General features: G+C 40.9%; 1 protein-coding gene across 1 annotated transcript in view; it reads left to right on the top strand.

Moving 5' to 3' along the window:
- Positions 1 to 53: 53 nt before the first annotated feature.
- Positions 54 to 19,424, top strand: part of POLR2B (RNA polymerase II subunit B) — a 20,820-nt gene continuing 1,449 nt past the window's right edge. The window contains exons 1-23 of the mRNA XM_069784750.1: positions 54 to 212; positions 495 to 567; positions 2,714 to 2,864; positions 5,981 to 6,093; positions 6,367 to 6,586; positions 7,497 to 7,655; positions 8,687 to 8,851; positions 9,369 to 9,565; positions 10,291 to 10,410; positions 10,794 to 10,980; positions 12,107 to 12,250; positions 12,532 to 12,671; positions 12,792 to 12,903; positions 13,355 to 13,509; positions 13,767 to 13,965; positions 14,075 to 14,243; positions 14,700 to 14,796; positions 16,137 to 16,231; positions 16,520 to 16,770; positions 16,856 to 16,945; positions 17,229 to 17,336; positions 17,812 to 17,925; positions 18,018 to 18,178. Coding sequence (XP_069640851.1) covers positions 194 to 212; positions 495 to 567; positions 2,714 to 2,864; positions 5,981 to 6,093; positions 6,367 to 6,586; positions 7,497 to 7,655; positions 8,687 to 8,851; positions 9,369 to 9,565; positions 10,291 to 10,410; positions 10,794 to 10,980; positions 12,107 to 12,250; positions 12,532 to 12,671; positions 12,792 to 12,903; positions 13,355 to 13,509; positions 13,767 to 13,965; positions 14,075 to 14,243; positions 14,700 to 14,796; positions 16,137 to 16,231; positions 16,520 to 16,770; positions 16,856 to 16,945; positions 17,229 to 17,336; positions 17,812 to 17,925; positions 18,018 to 18,178 — 3,239 coding nt within the window. The 5' untranslated portion in view covers positions 54 to 193. The remainder of the gene's footprint in view (positions 213 to 494; positions 568 to 2,713; positions 2,865 to 5,980; positions 6,094 to 6,366; positions 6,587 to 7,496; positions 7,656 to 8,686; positions 8,852 to 9,368; positions 9,566 to 10,290; positions 10,411 to 10,793; positions 10,981 to 12,106; positions 12,251 to 12,531; positions 12,672 to 12,791; positions 12,904 to 13,354; positions 13,510 to 13,766; positions 13,966 to 14,074; positions 14,244 to 14,699; positions 14,797 to 16,136; positions 16,232 to 16,519; positions 16,771 to 16,855; positions 16,946 to 17,228; positions 17,337 to 17,811; positions 17,926 to 18,017; positions 18,179 to 19,424) is intronic.

Genomic DNA, 19,424 nt, shown 5'->3' with positions numbered 1-19,424 from the left:
GCGCGTCGCACCACCCCCCCCGCCATCCGCGCTGCCTCCTGGGAGAGGGCGCGTGACGCGCGCAGTGTGCGCAGGCGCCGCTCCGCCGCCTTCTCGCCGTCGCTCCGCTGCCGCTCCGCTGGGCGCAGGCTCCCGGCGCGCTTCTCGCCCCTCTGTTCGGCCGCCGCCACCCGCGGCTCTTCCCGCCGCCACCATGTACGACGCGGACGAAGGTGAGGGCGCCGTGGCTGCAGGCCACTCCCCGTCCGGCCTTTTCCCCGGTTCAGCCGGGGGGGGAGGAGGCAGGGCCGGCGGAAGGCGGTGAGGGTGAGGATGAGGGATGCTCCGGGCGCGATGGGGTCTCCCGCAGGGGCCCTGCCGCCTTCGGGGGGGCGAGGGACACTGCTGGGGTGCCGGGGGTCCCTCAGCTCGCCGTGTGCCGGCCCCAGCTCAGCAGGTGAGGGGAGACGCCGAGGTGATTGGAGCTTGGCTGAAATGTTGTACTTCCCCCACAGATATGCAGTACGATGAAGACGATGATGAAATCACCCCTGACTTGTGGCAAGAAGCCTGCTGGATCGTTATTAGGTGGCTTTTTAAAACTTGCCGTTCTTAGTGCTTTGGCATGTGTGTTCTTGGTCTCACGGGTGACGCTCAGTTCACTAGCAGCGTGTCATGGAAGCTGCAGGCTTGGTTATGCTAAATTTAGCGCTTTCAGAGCAGAAGGTCTTTAAGCAGAAACAGCAGGGTTGTCATTAGGAATTAAGAAGCCCAACTGACCCCCTGTAGGATACACTGTTTTGAATGAAGTTAGAAGTGATTTTGATTCCATATCCAGCACGTGATTTTGTCCACTACTCTCACAGCTGATGCTGGCATTAGGAAATCAGTACTTGGCTGTTGCACCATGTTAGTGTTTCTCCAGCAAGACATGAATGTCCAGGACCTGCAGCTTCTTGTGACTGTTAAGGAGTGGGATGCTGTGCGGAACTGGGTAAAATGTGTTTCTCTTGCTAATTGCACCAGTCATCAAATGTATATGACTGTTCTCTTGGAGCAGCAGTTGCAAACAGAAGGGTGGATCTGCGGGGGTGGTCCCATGGGCAGTCGAGAGCAGAGATGAGAAACTTTGGAGGCAGAAGGAGATCCTTTCTGTTGCAGCCCAGTGAAGAATGCTACCTCTGCTTTCAGTCTGATGGGAGGTAATGGAGGCAAGTCCCTCCACTGAGGCTGCACCTCACTCCATATGGAGAAACACTTTTTTTACTGTGAGGGTGACTTAGCACTGGCACGAGTTGCCCAGAGAGGTTGTGCAGTCTTTGTCTCCATCCTTGGTAGTATTCAGAAGCCATCTGGACATGGTCTTGGGCAGTCAGCTCTAGGTGACCTTGCTTGGGTGGGGTGATAGGACAAGATGACCTCCAGAGGTCCCTTCCAACCTCAGTTGTTCCGTGATACGGTTTGCCCTTTTTCTTCCTCCTTCCCCTTGTGCGATACCAGACTGCGCTGGCAAGATTCACTATGGCAGCAGCACAATAGCCAAAGGGGTGTTGCCCTTCTTGGGGTAACCTGAAGTAATTGGCAGGGAGGTAGTTTTCACCAGTTTTCTCTACAGATCTTGGCAGCGATGGGACAGAAGCTGAGGTAGTGTGCGTTCCCTGGCTGGCTTCAGGAATGTGAGGCAGAGGAGCTTGCTGGCAGGAGCTCATGCAACAGACGTGTTTAGGTCATCCCATTAAAAGTTAGGATTTGGGACTTCGAATTTAGCCTTTGATTTTTACACTTAGGTTGTGCTGGGTTGAAGCTGGGTGACGTAAAGGCTAATGGAAATCCAGAGGAGGAGTGAAGCTGGGAATCTCTGTGTGGCTGGAACAGAGGGGATCCAAGCTAAGAAAAATTCTGAGAACTGTTACCTTGACTTAGGGGCATGCACTCAATTTACTGCAGCTTGGAAAATTAATTAAAGCAAAGTAATTTCAATACATTGTTGAAAACTTCAGCTGAAGCCACTTTTACGGAGGTGTCCTGGGTTCAGCTGGGATAGAGTTAATTTTTACAGGAACCTGGGAGGTGGGGGGCATAGCCGGGGCAGCTGACCTGAACTAGCCAAGGAGCTATTCCATACCATGTGACATCATGCTCAGTATATAAATGGGGAGCGGGCCGGGGGGTGGTCTGGACTTTCGGTGGGGGAAGTGGCGGAACGTGGGGTCCCGGGTGGTGAGCAGTTGCACTGTGCATCACTCTTTTTGTATACTCTTTCATTAGTACCGTTGTTGTAATTTCTTTGTGTTGTCCCAGTAAACTGCCTTTATCTCAACCCTCGAGGTTCCAGGTTTTTTTTCTTTTTCTCTCCTCCGGAGGGGGGCGGGAGGAGTGAGCGAGCGGCCGCGTGGTCCTTTGTTACCGGCTGGGCTGAAACCACGACAGGAGGTTTCAGTCATCACGTGTCCCTTCTAATTTAAGGTAGACTGCGCGTACAGTCATGGCTTAGCCAAGAGGTGGCAGCAAGTCTGTCACTTCCTAGTGTCCGTGCCTTCAAATGCTGAGAGAGAACTGTTTAGCATTTTTAAGCATCTGTGTTTGAAAGTCATGCCTTGGGAAAAGTGAATGTGTTTGATTCTATACTGTATTTCATGGTTTTTGAAGGCTTTGTAATAAATACTTCTTAAGCTTGTTGTATAAAGTACGTAAATTAAGATATCTTGTTTGTTAACGCTTTTTTTTTTTTTAGCTCCTATTTTGATGAAAAGGGTTTAGTCAGGCAACAGTTGGATTCTTTTGATGAGTTTATTCAGATGTCTGTGCAGAGAATTGTTGAAGATGCTCCACCAATTGATTTACAAGCTGAAGCCCAGCATGCCACAGGAGAAGTGGAAGAGCCGGTAAGTGGAGACCTTCAGCAGAGGTGGTGTGTTTTTACAATGCAAAATGATTTTGTGGCGTTTATTCAGCCCCCGTCTCAAGAGATGGAAATATATCTAAGTTCTGACACTGCTTATGCAGTCAATAGGACAGAAGTGTGAACTCTTTGGAGTCTATGAGGTACATGGCCAAGTTTCCAGATAGTCGAGTATATGGCTGAGAAACACATGCAAGAGCTTTGTTATCCGTGGAATCGAACTTCCCTCTCTTATAGTGTTATTCTCTCCTGCTGGTTAAATTGTTGATTGAGCTGAGAAATGACCAAGAGCAATTGACTGCTGCAGTTCATGCTGTCAATTACTGTACAAAACTGTACTGACAGGGATGTAGCAGACCAAGTCAGGTAGCCAAAAGCAAACTATGTTTTGGTGGGATTTTGACTTTCAGTAGCTTTACTATGGCAAGAAACGTTTATGGCTGAAAAGTTCTCTGTTAGCTTTCTTTGGCCAAAGTTAGGCCCAGGTTTTCAAAGGGTGCCATTGCTCATCATCTTCCATTGGCACCCTGTTCCAAAGGAGAACAAATTATCTGAGGTCTGCGCTGTGTGATGGCTCTTCTGCACCTTCTACAGTGGCTGTGGTGCTTCCATCCTTGTCTGTCATGTGGTGTGATCCCTGTTCCATAAGTGATCCGTTCCCCTGCTATCAGTCACTACCTTGCTGCTTCCCTGTAGAGATATAAAGGAATTTAAGATACCTGAGTGTTGAATTTGTTACACGTCTTGACTATTCCTTTGCCATTTTTTGCAGGCAAACAACTATCCTTTAGAGATAACAACTGAGATTTCTTTTAGTTTGTTTGTTAGACAAACAGTTCATTAACGTTTATCTCACTGTAATTCTCCTTAATGTTTCTTTTGTTATTGTATGTATATTATTGCGGAATTCTCTAGCTGTGCAGTTCTGTAGTTGGTATATGCATGGTATGTGGTTAAGGTTCAGATCGTGAGCATGGTATGTAACTTGATACTTTTTGCCCAAAAGCTAGTATTTCACTCTCTCAAATCAGAGAGGTTAGTTTCTTGTTCTTGTTGATGAGATTAAAGTTTTTAGGGATAGGTCTAGATATGAGAAAAAGGAAACTTTTTTCCCTTCAGAGTCACTTGCAGGCAACCTCTCGCCTCATTTGAAGATACTGGATTAATTTAAGGAGACTGAGTTTATTGGACTAATTTGACTTTTTGTTTCTTTCTCCCTCCATTTCTCAGCCTCAATTTTTGAAATCAATTTGGGCAATTTATAGCATATCAAAGTGTTTAACAACCATGATCAGAGATAGTGATTATGGTAAATGTGTTTTCCTTGAGAGCGCTTGCATGAGAACTTGGAAAACTTGGTACTATACATGGCTGCTGCTGCAAATCCAGGAAAAAGGTGATTCTTTGGGTAAGAATTGAGAGAATTTTTTTGACCTACAAAGTGTTTGCCAACAAGGCTCTGCCACCTGCTATTGTAGGAAGCTTTTTTGTCTTTTTAAAATCAGATTGTTTTGAGGTCCTTTCTGATAATTCACCTCTTTGTTTACTGACACTATAGAATCATCCTAGGAACTGGTGTTGCCCAGCTTGCTGTGTTTTTAGTTATTGATAAAGGTTATCCTTCTCCAGTAGCAGTTTTGGTTAGTAATGAGTAAGAGAGAATATCCTGAATACAGAAGGCTTGTTATTAATACATGTTGTGGACAGAGCAGCAATGACACTTCAGTTTGTCTGAAAGCTGTGGTTTTTTGATAAATTGATGCAATAATCTGTTCAATCTCTAGATGAAACAAAACCACCTAGCGCAGGTGTTAGAAAGGTGGTTTCTGTGGCTCTGTGTAAGACAAAATGTATGGGATGGATAATTTGTACCTTTGCCTTTAATAGTGAGGCCAGAGAAAGGGCTGAATATGAGGACTTTGAAAATATATTTCAGAAAGGCTAAAACCACTTGCAACATAAACCGTAAGCTGACTTTTTTTCTCTGCATTGGAGCTTGCTCTGCTAGAGCAAGTGTTGCTTTAGTGGTGTGCTACAGTGGAGTCCTTATGACTGAGATACGGTAAAATGCCTGCATGGAATTCAAGTTTTGTTTTAGTAATAGATATTCTCATCTGGCTTCTAGGCAGATACTTAGTTGGGGTGGCAGCACTGTAGTTATTTATTTGTGTTAACTTCTGTTCTGCAAAGGGACGTGGTGGGAAATAGCAACTTGAAGAAAACATTGTAAGGAAACAAGCCTTTCAACTTGTATACATGCAGATCTGATGATTTGCTTATGTTTCTCTACCCACCTGGATTTTGGTCTGTGAAAGAACGCTTTGTGAGTAGAGTGGCTCATCTCTAGGTCCTTTTGCATGCAAGGAGGCCGAGACCCGGCAGGCTTGTGCACCAGCGCTGAGATTACACATACAAACTACTTGAACAAAGCTACTGTTGTGTAACGGCTTGCTTTCTTTTAAGTTCTAGCTCCCCCTACCAGATACACAAATGCACTTTGATAAGGGTATTGTTTTAAAACTTCTACCCCTTTATTTTAAATGCAAGGCTTTTGATTTTAAGTGAACTGCAGGCTCTAAACCTCATTGCAGTAGAATTCTGAGGGGTGAGTGGCTCTTGGAGCAAAGCTTTACAAAAACTCCCACATTGTTTGATATGTCAGCTATCTCATTGTATGTGTTGAAGCAGATTCACCTTTTTGCATGATAAAACTACCAGTTTTATCTGAAGTTACCTAAACAATAAATATCTAAGAAGGCATATGTAAGGCATATTCTGTTTGTTAATATATTCACTGACTTGGCAGATTTTGAGTTTGTTAGCTGTTTTATAGGAAGAAGACTTATTTGGGTACTTTATTCTTCTCTTACCAATGGTTTTGACCCTTCAGTTTCCTCTGTTGTTTTTTGTTAATGAGATGTTTAGAAATTATTGAAAGTTTTTGAGTGCTTTTTTTGATCTAGTCATCTGAAGAGGGATTGTTTCCATGTTTTGAGCTGAGAACATGCAGCAGCATTGGGTATTAAGCTCTAGGGCCGCTCTGGAACAACCAAAATGGATGTTTCTTCCATTACAGGTAAATGTCTTCTTGCTTTCCAGCCTCGGTATCTGTTGAAGTTTGAACAAATCTATCTCTCCAAACCTACACATTGGGAAAGAGATGGAGCACCCTCGCCTATGATGCCCAATGAAGCCAGACTGAGAAACCTTACGTAAGAACGAACTCTGTAGTGGATAAACACAAGGACGGACTGGCTCTGCATTATTAATTGATAGTCTTTTTCAATTTAGTAGTGCCTTAAAAATGTAATAATTACTGCTCTATTTAAATTTCCATGTCTAGTTGTTAAATCCAGACGATGATTGATGATTTGGTAATAATGCATAATATTAACAGTGAGTGCTTGAATAACCACATTCATTATCCTTGAGTACAACCTTGAGTAATAACCGACAGATAATACAATGGTGTTTTTATTCTGTAGGTATTCAGCCCCCTTGTATGTGGATATAACTAAAACAGTTATTAAGGAAGGAGAGGATCAGTTACAGACACAGCATCAGAAAACTTTTATAGGAAAAATTCCTATTATGTTACGTTCAACATACTGTTTGTTGAATGGCTTAACTGACCGTGATCTTTGTGAACTGAATGAATGCCCGCTTGATCCTGGTGGCTACTTTATCATTAATGGATCAGAAAAGGTAAGGGATTATACCTTGCACAGCCATCTTTACAGACACTGAACGTACTGTTACTTGTTTCCATATGTTTTGCCAGGAGCATAAGCACTTTTATTCCAGTGTATCACAGTCGCTGTGGGTGTTCATGATCTTGTAGAAAGATGGGCTTTTAGTTTTCTGTTAGGACTTTATCGAGCCACCTTTTCTTCTTCTCTGAGGCACGTTTCCCTTCTTCAGTTTCATAAACTGTTTTGCATTGAATGCCACTAAGTACTCTAGGTATTTTCCTTTCCATTTTCAACATTGCAGAGCAGCATGCACTCTAAAATGGGGTGCTTTTTCACTTGGAGTCTCCTCCAGTTTGTTCACAGCAGTATAGATGCATTTTATTGTAAGAATAGGTTCTTCCCTCCATTGCTGTTGATTCAGCTTTAGCAAATCATACCCTATCCATGCTTGTGCCTTACCAATGGAACTGACACCTGGGCAAACACAGCAAAAGAAATAGAGTTGTATTTTTCTTCTAGGGAAAAAAAAATATCTGGCTTTGAGTATCAGAGATGGCATTTAAATTTAAATGCCTGTGTAGTGTGTTGGCCTTGGAAACAGGTGGTGAAGTGCTTTCTCTATCAGTGTTGTGCCTAAAGCTAACAGAAATGTCTTGGCACAGCTAGAAAATGTGGTAAGTACATCATAGAGAACAGTATTCTTGGAGTCTTTTGGTTATTCTATCTTAACTAGGTGTATGTTTTGCTTAATACTGTAGTTTTAAAATGTAGAATGTAATCCAGCTGAGTTTGGCAAATTGACTTAATGCTGTGCAGTGCTGTTAAAAGTTAAGGCACCTGAAGGAATAGTAGAAACACAGTGCTTGTTACTTTCAGCATGTCCTTTTGTCAGTTACTTACTAGCGTTCTTGTTTCTAACACAGGTTCTGATTGCTCAAGAGAAAATGGCTACAAACACAGTGTATGTGTTTGCAAAGAAAGATTCAAAATATGCCTACACAGGAGAGTGTAGATCTTGTCTGGAAAATTCCTCTCGACCAACAAGTACTATATGGGTTAGCATGCTGGCCAGAGGTGGGCAGGTATGCCTAAGCAGTAATAACCCCTGCCCTGGGGCTTACAATAAAGATTATTTTAGGAGTTTTCTTACTGTCCTGTCTATTCATGTCATTTACTTTTGGGATTTTGAGAAGAAATTTCTTCTGATACTGAGTTGTAAAGAAGGTAAAATTAAATGAAAATGTATTCTCTTTGTCATAGGTTATGCCTGTCTCCGGGACAAATAATTTGAGGATTGAAATGAAGACTCAATTTCTGGCAGGTTTTAGGGTGAAGCTAGAAAATAATTGTAGAATTACTGTAAATGAGTTTTTAGAAAATCCAAACAAGCTGTGTCCTGTTTTTTGACAAAGGACAAGAATAGGAGCAGGGACTCTGTCTTTGCTGATGGCTAAGCTAGTGTTTAGATGTGTCTGCAGACCAGATGTTAATTCATATTTAATATCTAATTGTGCCATCTATGAGGGGAAATAAGTGCTATTCATAATTTCAAAAGCAGAAGGTGTCAATACATTGCGCTGATGTTTGGAAAAAATCCCAAACATGTTCCAAGACTAACTTTAATAGAAGCCTTACACCACTCTTGCTCCTGATGGCTAAGGCACTCTTCAGTGATTGTCTTTCTGCATCCCAGTGTTTGTTTCTTTCTGGGAGGGGGGAGCAGCTACTTGTATAATTACGAGAATGAAGTCTTATACGGTGGATTAGAAAAGCTGGGCTTAAGCTGACAGAAGGAAAGCTGAAGGTGGGTAGGATTGCTCTTTGCAAACACACAAAGGGAGAGAAATGATGCATACAGATGGGCAAGTAGTATTATCTAAATTCCTTTGTATCAGTTTTTACAGACTTTTAAAGTTAGAAATGTTTTTGAAATAAAAAAGTCACTGCTGGAGTAAGGTTGCAGAATAGCTGCTTAGTTGGCCTGCTAAGAAGTAATGTTTCCTGTAGTGCCTGAATAAATACACTTATGTTGTATCATCCAAATCCAGAGAGATATTTTTATTTAAAGGCAAGATCATTTAAGACTAATGTATGCTTTTCCCCATCTTTTCAGGGTGCGAAGAAGAGCGCTATTGGTCAGCGCATTGTAGCAACTTTGCCATATATCAAACAAGAAGTCCCCATCATAATTGTCTTCCGTGCACTAGGCTTTGTGTCCGACAGGGACATTTTAGAGCACATCATATATGATTTTGAAGATCCAGAAATGATGGAAATGGTAATATATGTTAAATAAGTTATTTCCTGGCTTGACATTTGGTGATGTGTAGGTGTCGCTAATCATAATTCAAAGTATTGTTCATTTTCCAATTGTAATTTATTATTTTATTATTTTTGTGGGTTGTCTATTAGAAATGTCAAAAGTTCTCTGCCTAAAGGTATTCTAATCAGTATTTTAAGTGCACAGAGTCTAATGGAAATTTCAAAGAATTAATATGTATTTGGAGAGGTAGGGTCTTATCCTGCTGCCATTGACTTGAACTGTAAAATCCTGATTTATACATGAAAAAGCAACAGGCCTAGAATGTACTCGAATGAGAACTATTTTTAGTGTGCTTTCTGTGTGCTGTTACTGTTTGCTGCTGCTCTTGAAAGAGCTACTAGAGTAAAGCCAGAAAGAACTGGGTCAGTAATTAGCAGCTCCTGAAAAGAATCATCAGCAAACAAGTGCATAGTTTCCTTCAACCCCAACAGGCACTGGATGCTACAGGATTTTGCTGTATTTTGTGCATTAGGTCAAACCTTCTCTGGATGAAGCGTTTGTAATTCAGGAGCAAAATGTTGCTCTAAACTTCATTGGATCAAGAGGTGCAAAGCCAGGTGTCACCAAAGAAAAGAGAATCAAGTATGCTAAAGAAGTCTTGCAGAAAGAAATGCTCCCACATGTTGGTGTCAGTGACTTCTGTGAAACCAAGAAGGCCTATTTTCTAGGGTATGTCAGTATTTTCTGTCACGCATCTGCAAATGGACCCTGAATACAGATTTTATTCACTTATATTTATATGATTGGAAGAACACACTGAATGGAAGTTTGTTTTTAACCTCAGTCTTCTGGATACTCAGTGATAAATTTTAGGGCACGGGTATATTTTCGTAGCTGAAAAAATGCAGATGTTGATAAAATAGAAAAAAAAATTGAAACAAAACAAGCCTCTAACGTTCTGGATCTTAAGTTAGATGTGATGGTAGTGATTAATGACTTTTTGACATTGCGTTGCGTGGACAACATATAGAGGTTGATAACTGATGTGTAGGTAACTACTGATAAACTGTTTATACTGTAAACTCTTTAAAACTATTAGCACATCCTCTTGATCACTGGTTATTGGTATGCAGATGAACCGTAGCATCAGGAGATTTACCGTTTTACACCTGATTCCGTGTACTTAAACATAGCCCATATTACAGTATAGGACAGACATAGCAGAAGACGCATTGCTGTCATGATCTCTCTCTCTAGTTACCTGAACTTTCAGTGGGTCATTCACCTCTAAGGACATACGTGCTGAAGAGGTTTGTTTTAGGACAGCAGTATCCTAAAGATCCAGAATGGACAGCCTTTAGGAAACAGCTCACTGATTTATCTATGAAAGCATGTAATCTTTGTTGTGAATGTCTGCTGCCAGTTTAAAACATACACTATCTTACTTGCCTTAGGTATATGGTTCATAGATTGTTGCTGGCAGCACTGGGAAGAAGAGAGCTTGATGACAGAGATCATTACGGCAACAAAAGACTGGATCTTGCTGGGCCACTGTTAGCTTTCCTATTCAGAGGGTAACTATAATATGTACATTTTCTTTGGAGATAATTAATGGTAGAGGCATTGCCAACTCTGTGCTTCTAAATCAATCAGTCAGACTATTCTGTTGTGTCTGGTAGCTGGTCTTGGACCACACAGCCTGTATCTGATTATGACTTTTTAATGGAGTAAGTTTCCTCTAATAGTAGGTGGCTAGCATTAACTTGTTTTGAAGCATATTTTCTGTGTGTTCATAAGCAGGTTAATTTGGTTTGGGTTTCTTTTCGCCCCCTCCTCCTCTAGTTACAAATTACTTGCTTCTTTTCAGGAGGCCAGTGACATTTTTTCCAAAGAGGGCTAAGTAGGCTGAATTGCTGCAGTACTGTTTAATCATGTTTCTTGGCATCTTCTTCTACAGAATGTTTAAGAATTTGCTGAAGGAAGTGAGAATATATGCACAAAAGTTTATTGACAGAGGGAAGGATTTCAACTTGGAACTGGCAATTAAAACACGAATTATTTCAGATGGTTTGAAGTATTCATTGGCAACTGGAAACTGGGGTGACCAGAAGAAAGCTCATCAGGCCAGAGCAGGAGTATCTCAGGTACAATAGCTGAATAAGGCATGGTAGCATTTGTCAGGTTTACATAAGAGTAAAACTATATCATAGGAGAGTTTTTAACATTGCTTGGCAGCCATGCATATTGTATGTTAAATAGAACCATTTTTAAAAGGAAACTTCCAAGGCTGAAACGGATGAAGATCCAAATGGTTGAGCCTAATGTGGGGTTTGGGTTTTTTTTTTTGTTGTTGTTGTCTGGGTTTGGTTTTAGCTGTTGTGTTTGCTGCTAAACAGTTGGTGTAGCTCTCGTAAAGACCTTTTGTGTTAGAGCATATACTTGTGTGTCTGGTGAAGTCCTAGTCCCAGGGAATCTTTAGGGAGGATGGATTTCTTTCCTTTAACTACTTCCAGTCCTTCAGAGGTGGTTAAAGAAACTTGAGTGACAACTTGTAATATAACAGTTACGTATTCCACAGCTAATGATGAGGAGCACTGACTTTATTAGCCCAGAGCAGTGTTTAGTTAGGCCCATTTCTCACAAAGGTGGAAACGGGAAAGAGGTGACAGTTTTTAAATGCCAGCACGTTTTTTTGTCTGGAGCCCTGGTGAGATCATAAATTGGGGAAAGCAAAGTTAGGAAAGGGGCGAAGATGGTAGGTGTCTCTGGATGGTGAGTTGTTGGTGTGTGCGTATCAGGGGCTTGTTTGCTTTTTAAATGAACTCTCACGTTTCAGGCTGTAAAATCAAATTTTCTTAAATTTTTGAGGAGCCTTGAGCAGACTCTGAAAAGAACGTAAATGCTGATTTGCTGCTAATAACTAAGTCGTCTTAGTTTTTCAAACTGAGTTTGAAAAGATCTCTGTGTCATTGTACTGGCAAACACTCCTGGTGAAAATGCAGCTTAAAAAGCATTTTTACAAATATCACTCATTCTAGTTACCCGATCAGGGTAAGCTGTACTACAGGAAAAAACCAGATGTTGGGGTAATCTTAGTCCAAGATTAATGGACGTGAACTAAAAAGTGTAGCTAACAAATATCAGGTGGTTTTAGTTCTTTTGAAGTATATAATTTCTAGAGGGCATTGATCCTTTTCTCTGATGTATCATGATGCCTGTCAACAGCACACTTAAGAAGCTTTGACTAACTGAATTCCTTACTATGTGCAGGTGTTAAACCGCCTGACTTTTGCATCTACGCTTTCCCATCTGAGACGCCTGAATTCTCCAATTGGTAGAGATGGTAAACTAGCAAAGCCCAGACAGCTGCACAATACGCTGTGGGGAATGGTTTGCCCTGCTGAGACCCCAGAGGTAATAAGAGTAGTATTTATGTCAGTACTTACGCCTAACTGCTTTTATCTGCTGGTTGTTTTATAGCCATGGCACTTGTGATAATCACTTGCACTGTTTTTTTTAAATGCTGATGTGAATATTTAGCTTTATAGCTAACTCTGTAGCTGAATGGTAGAAATTAATAAAGTAAATAGCATGTTTTGTGTCCAGTTCCTTGAGGACTTGAAGTTTAAATTCTCAGCTTTTCTTGGGGGAATCTCTTGATTTGGAAATGCAGGTTAACTTTGTGTTTCTACTAGGGTCATGCAGTAGGACTTGTGAAGAACTTGGCCCTGATGGCTTACATTTCTGTGGGGTCTCAGCCATCCCCAATTTTGGAATTCTTGGAGGAGTGGAGTATGGAAAACCTGGAAGAAATATCTCCAGCAGCAATAGCTGAGTATGTACAAATGAAACTGTTTAAACAGGCTTAAGCTTTTTATCCTGCACAACACTTCAAGGGTTTGGGTGTTTGTTTGGGTTTTTTTTAATTATTTGTTTGTTTTTCCCCTCTTTCTAGTGCTACCAAGATCTTTGTTAATGGCTGCTGGGTAGGCATACACAAAGATCCGGAGCAGCTCATGAATACCCTAAGGAAGCTCCGTCGTCAGATGGACATCATTGTGTCAGAGGTATAAATTTTACATCTAGAGTTTGGGTGTCTTTTTAGATGAGAGAGGATAATGCCTTGATACTACTTTGCAATAGCATTATTTGCAAGTCTCTTTCTGAACATACTTCACATTGTACTTTGGGGGGGGGGGGGAGTTTTTGTGGGTTCGGTGCTTTTTGGTTTTGTTTTGTTTGTTTGTGGTATGTGGTTTGTTGTTTGGTTGTAGGTTTTTTTGTTGGTTTGGTTTTTGGTGTTTTGTTTGTTTGTTTTAAAGAGGATCCAGTTGAAAAAACAGTTGAAAATAGTCTCTTGAAATGCTTCTGTTTGTAGGAGTGTTAATGCTTGTTCTGTGCTGCTGATAGCACCTGTAAGGTCTTTGCTTTAGGGAACTTTGTTATGCTATTTTGTGTTCCATAGTTCTGATTCTGGGCTGAGACTTTGTACTCATGGAGTGCTGCTTTCTTGTGCAGGTCTCAATGATTAGAGATATTCGTGAGCGAGAAATCCGCATCTATACTGATGCAGGCAGAATTTGTCGACCCCTTTTAATTGTGGAAAAACAGAAGTTGCTGTTGAAGAAAAGGCATATTGACCAATTGAAGGAACGAGAGTATAACAATTACAGGTGAGAGATGTTCCCGAAATTCAACTGAATGACTAATTTTCCATCCTGGAAGCTGGAAGTTCCCTCAGATTGGAGAGAGAAATGTTTCAAGCTTTGTGCAGTACAAAGATGCTTTCTCTGCCTGGTAGCTTAATTCATTTGTTTTACCACACTGAGGCAGTGGTAGTAATAATAAGCCAGGAAAGTCCTTTTTCTTATTACTGCTGAAGAGACACATTTTGTGTGTTAATTGAGTATTTCAGACACTGGTTATTCAGTTGGCAGGATCTCGTGGCCAGTGGTGTAGTAGAGTACATTGATACACTGGAAGAAGAGACTGTGATGCTGGCAATGACTCCAGATGACTTGCAAGAGAAAGGTGTGGCATATTGTTCAACATACACACACTGTGAAATTCACCCATCTATGATCCTGGGAGTATGTGCATCTATTATCCCTTTCCCTGATCACAACCAGGTCAGTGCATCACTTCTGACATCCTGCTTTTAAAGTTGATAAAAACCCCACATGTGTATGTGTAAAGAGCTTTATGTACATACATACTGGTCTTCCCTTGTCTGTCCAGTCTCCCAGGAACACATACCAGTCTGCTATGGGTAAACAGGCTATGGGAGTTTACATTACAAACTTCCATGTTCGTATGGATACGCTGGCACATGTGTTGTATTATCCTCAGAAGCCCCTTGTAACAACACGTTCCATGGAGTACTTGCGATTTAGAGAGTTACCAGCAGGTATGTTGTCAGTTAATGTTTATTAAACAAAAATACTGCTGTTTTGTTTAAACTATGTCACATAGGTTGTGTCTAATACTTTAATATTTAGCAAATATATATAATTTAAAAAATAATTATAGGTTAAATGTTAACTTGTAGTTTGACACCTAGACTGCAAAAAGTACATTGCTGGTGTTGCAACTGAAATTACCTTATCCATATAGCCTGCTAAAATCTAATGGGATAAATGCATTTTCTGTATTGGTATTTGCTAGGTTCTTCACAAGGGGTCACTCTTGACTCCTAAAATTGCATTTGCTGATACCACGTGGTTTTTTTGTGTGGGACATGGAGATTTTATCTCGGAAAGGGTAGAACAGCTTCATTGTAGAGAATACAGCTTATTTTGAGTTATAAGTAATGCCTGTCTGGTATGTGTGCATCCTTTCAAAGTATTTGCTCTACATATTACAGGTATCAACTCTATTGTAGCCATTGCATCATACACAGGCTATAACCAGGAAGACTCTGTCATCATGAACCGTTCTGCTGTTGACAGAGGCTTTTTCAGGTGAGATTTTGTAAATTTTTTAACTGTTTGGAAAAAAAAAAAAAGTATACTGAGTTGTCCAGAGGCTCAAGAAAAGGTCGTCTTATGCTGGAAGACACCATTCTCCAAATCTTTTCAACCTGAGAAGCTTTTTAATTTTTTTTTTTTTTTTTTTTTTAAAACGAGAATGGAGGGAGCAGCACAATGAAAATGGTGAACGTGTATCTTAGGAAAACACAGCAAGTAATGGTTCATCCTTTGTGTAACCTGACTTCCCACTCTGTCTTCCCAACTCTTCCATTTTGTTCTTATTTACTATGTTTACTGTTCTTTGTACGGTGGTTAAGTGAAAAAATATTTGGACTCTTTGCTCTTATATTTTCATATAACTTGTCAGTTATGTGAACACCTTAATGCCAATATTGCAGCTTTGTAATATAGTCTTGTCTTTAGTAGCATGACAGTTGCTACCAGTGAGGATTGACATTTTTGTCTCCTTAGTAGCAACTGCTGTTCGGACAACTGGCAAGTGAAGTGACTTTGTGCATTATAGTTTTTAGATGGGTGTGTTTAGCTGTATAGCTGGTCAATGGGTTTCTAGTTTTGTTTATTTTCTTTTGCCCAAGTTGAGCCCAAGAATTGTGTGCTTGGTATGTTGGATCTACTGCCTGCCAATGTAGAATAAGTATGAGACTATTAGACTTTAATGGCTCACGTGAAGCTTTTATAGAGTCTCCTGTGTGCATGGGACTAATTAAATGTCGATAATATTTATCTGAAAGGCTGTGGCGTGGCTTTGGTGTGCTGGCAAATGAGGCAGCAAACAAAAACCCTTAAAGCCCCAGAAAGAAACCTATATAAATTGAAAGTTTTCCACTGCAGCTCAGTTGTACTGAGTGTGGCACTGCAAGGTAGCAGTAGAAGCCTAAAAATGCTTGCAAAATGGCAAGTGTAAGGAGAAAAGTAATATGAGAATGATATGATGTGAATATCTTTAGGAATAATAACTACTTTTGAGATGTCAAGCAGATCTGAAGGTCTCTGCAGTTCATCAAAAATTAGCATGTTATCTGTAGGTACTTTAGCAATATCTGAAAAGTGACCATCAAGATGCCACCTGAAACTGTTTTTTGTTTGTTTGGTGGGATGGTTTTTGTTTTTGTTTTCCCCTCCTCAGTGATGGACAGATTAACAAGACTAGAGGAAAGGTTGTGTGGCATGTGAACATTATTTGTTTGGGTTGTCATCAGTAACAGTAGCCATAATATGTGATAAAAGGGTGATTATAGTGAAATTGAGATGCACAGATGAGGAAAAATGATGCTGGTTTCACTGGAGAAGGCTTTATAACTTTGTTTCAGATCTGTGTTCTATCGCTCATACAAAGAGCAAGAGTCTAAAAAAGGGTATGACCAGGAAGAAGTTTTTGAAAAGCCTACACGTGAAACTTGCCAAGGTAAGATACAGGAGTGTGTGAAGACTGAGTTTTTAAATTAATTTTGTGGGCAAGGTTGTTAATGTTGTTGAACTGATTCAGTCTTTATTTTGGGATATATAAAATAGCAGAAATGTCTGTATTAATAGTAAAATACATCAGTTGAGATATTTGCATAAAATTATCTTTAGACAATTCAGCAGTAGTCTGAAGTTGCAAGCAGACTTGTTGAATTTCTACAGAACATCAAAGTAAACATATTGAAAAATTTGGGAGTCTACCTTTTTTTTTTTCTTTTTTTCCCCAAAGGTATGAGACATGCAATCTATGACAAACTTGATGATGATGGTTTGATAGCACCTGGGGTGCGTGTGTCTGGGGATGATGTCATCATTGGCAAAACAGTAACGCTGCCAGAAAATGAAGACGAACTGGAAAGCACTAACAGACGTTTCACAAAGAGAGACTGTAGTACTTTTCTGCGAACTAGTGAGACTGGTATTGTAGATCAGGTCATGGTAACCCTTAACCAGGAAGGATACAAGTTCTGCAAGATTAGGGTGAGCAGTGACATGTGCTTTCTACTTTTAATCATTTTTGTTCTGTATTTAAGTTACCAATTGAATGTTTTCCTATGGCTTACAGGTACGCTCTGTAAGAATCCCACAAATTGGAGATAAGTTTGCCAGCAGACACGGGCAGAAAGGAACTTGTGGTATCCAGTACAGGCAAGAGGTAGTGATTTTTTTTTTTTTTTTTCTTTTTCTCCTTCTTAACATTTTATCTCTGATCTTCTTAGCATTGGAGCTGCCTTAAGTCAGTTGTCTGTGGAATATCTACTAGAGTGCAATATATTGACTTAAATTTAGCTAAAATATGTTTAGAAGGGGACACAGCTCCTTCTTACATGGTACTTCAGTGCCTTTGAAATGCTTTAAGAGATTTAATTTGAATCCACAGAACTGCTTTTCTTAAAGTTGATATTCTGGCCAGTACTGATTCTGTTTCCCTGCTCTAGGATATGCCCTTCACCTGTGAAGGCATCACACCTGATATAATTATCAACCCTCATGCCATCCCTTCCCGCATGACCATTGGTCACTTGATCGAGTGTCTTCAGGGGAAGGTAAGAAGAATCTTTTATGCTGTATGCCTGAGCAGTATGAATTAAAATGTTTTCTTCCCCCCGCCCCCTCCTTTTTTTTTTTGTAAAGATACTACTCCATGGTAGGTGTTAATCCACTAAAAAATAACAATTGTTCTCCAGTTACTTGATAGCAAAAGCAGGTTTCTTGGAGAAGACCTACAGTCCTGTAAATTTTGTCCAGCAAGTCAGACTACAGTGTATTCTCTCATCTGTTGCTTTTATTCCAAACATTTCCTGTGACCTAGAGAAAGGAGCAGCAAAATTGTTGATATGGTGTATTTTTTAAAATCTCACTGTAAATTGTGAAGCTGATAAACAAAGCAAGATAGGCTACTATTATGGGCATGGAATCTCACATTCTGGCATGAAGAGTTAAAACTGTTTGAAATAGCTTAATGTTGTCTGACCAGTCCTTCAGAAGTCTGACAAGCTTTTGCAAATCTCTTCTCTGTAGGTGTCTGCAAACAAGGGAGAAATTGGTGATGCTACACCTTTTAATGATGCTGTCAATGTGCAGAAGATTTCCAATCTTTTGTCAGATTATGGCTATCATCTAAGAGGAAATGAGGTATAATCAAAGTATCAATTCACTGTATTTTTTTAATATACATTTGATGGATGGTAAGGCTTATGATTCAGTGATTGCATTGACTACTTCAGGTCCTCTACAATGGCTTCACTGGTCGAAAAATCACATCACAGATCTTCATTGGTCCTACATATTATCAGCGATTGAAGCACATGGTAGATGACAAAATCCATTCTCGTGCAAGAGGGCCAATCCAGATACTTAACAGACAGCCCATGGAGGGTAGATCTCGGTAAGGATGTTTAATGTTTCTATACAGGGTTTTCTTTTTCTTTGAAGTTTTTAGCCCTAAAAATTAGCTGCCTCAACTTTGCAGCTAGAATTTAATTAGCTCACCCTGATTAGCCACACATTTTAATGTGTTTGGCTTAAGATGATGTACTGCGTGCAGGTGTCAGGGTTTTGGTAGCAGGAGGTGCTTCTGGAATGGCCTCTCTGAGAAAGGACCAGGGGTTGCCCTGTGCTGGACAACAGCCACTTACAGCTGGCTCCAACAGACCCACTGCTGGCCAAAGCTGAGCATGTCAGTGATGCTGGTGGCACATATGTGGTAATGTACTTAAGAAATGGTAAAAAACACTGTGCAGCAGCTGTGAGAAGTGTGAGAAAATGTGAAAGGAAGGTCAGTGAAGAAGGAGAGGGAGGAGGTGCTCCAGGCACCAGAGCAGAGATCCCCCTGCAGCTCGTGGAGACACCATGGTGGCATAGGTTGTCTGCCTGCAGCCCATGGAGGACCACAGGTGGAGCAGATACCTGCACTACAGCCTGTGGAAAGCTGGAGCAGGTTCCTGGCAGGAGCTGTGGGGGACCCATGCTGCAGCTATCTGTTCCTGAAGGATTGTACCCTGTGGGAAGGGCCCATGCTGGAGCAGTTTGTGAAGGACTACCCCATGAGAGGGACCCCACACTCAAGCGGGAAAAAGTGTGAGGTGGAAGGAGTGGCAGAAAGGAACTGTTATGCACTGACTGAATCCCCATCCCCCATCCCCCCTGTGACCATTGGGAGGGGAGCAAGGAGTTGGGAATGAAGAAGTGAAGTTGAGCCTGGGAAGAAGGTAGGGGAGAAGATATTTTTAGTTTTGTCTTTGTTTCTCACCATCCTAGTCCATTTTTAATAGGCAATAAATTAAATTGCTTTTCCCCATGCTGAGTCTGTTTTGCCTATGATGGTAATTGGTAAGTGGTCTCCTTGTTTTTATCTCAACCCATGAGCTTTTCCATCTTATTTTCTCCCCCTGTCCTATCGACATGGGGGAGTGAGAGAGCAGCTTGGTGGGTATCTGGCAGCCAGCCAAGGTTAAACCTACCACAGATAAGTAGAGTATGATTTAATTGTTTTACCTCATTTTGCTGTACAGTTGTGCTGTGGCTGTTAGCTGTCTGACACCTTTAGAAATGCTTAGCAGTGGTTACAAATTATTGTGTTTGCATTCTCCCTAATAGTTTTATTCTGAGGTGTTAGAGGAAAATTAATCCAC

Source organism: Haliaeetus albicilla, chromosome 1 (assembly GCF_947461875.1).
Source record: "Haliaeetus albicilla chromosome 1, bHalAlb1.1, whole genome shotgun sequence".
Lineage (NCBI taxonomy): Eukaryota > Metazoa > Chordata > Aves > Accipitriformes > Accipitridae > Haliaeetus > Haliaeetus albicilla.
Note: the sequence above shows the minus strand (reverse complement) of the source record. Positions and strands in the feature narration are given on the sequence as shown.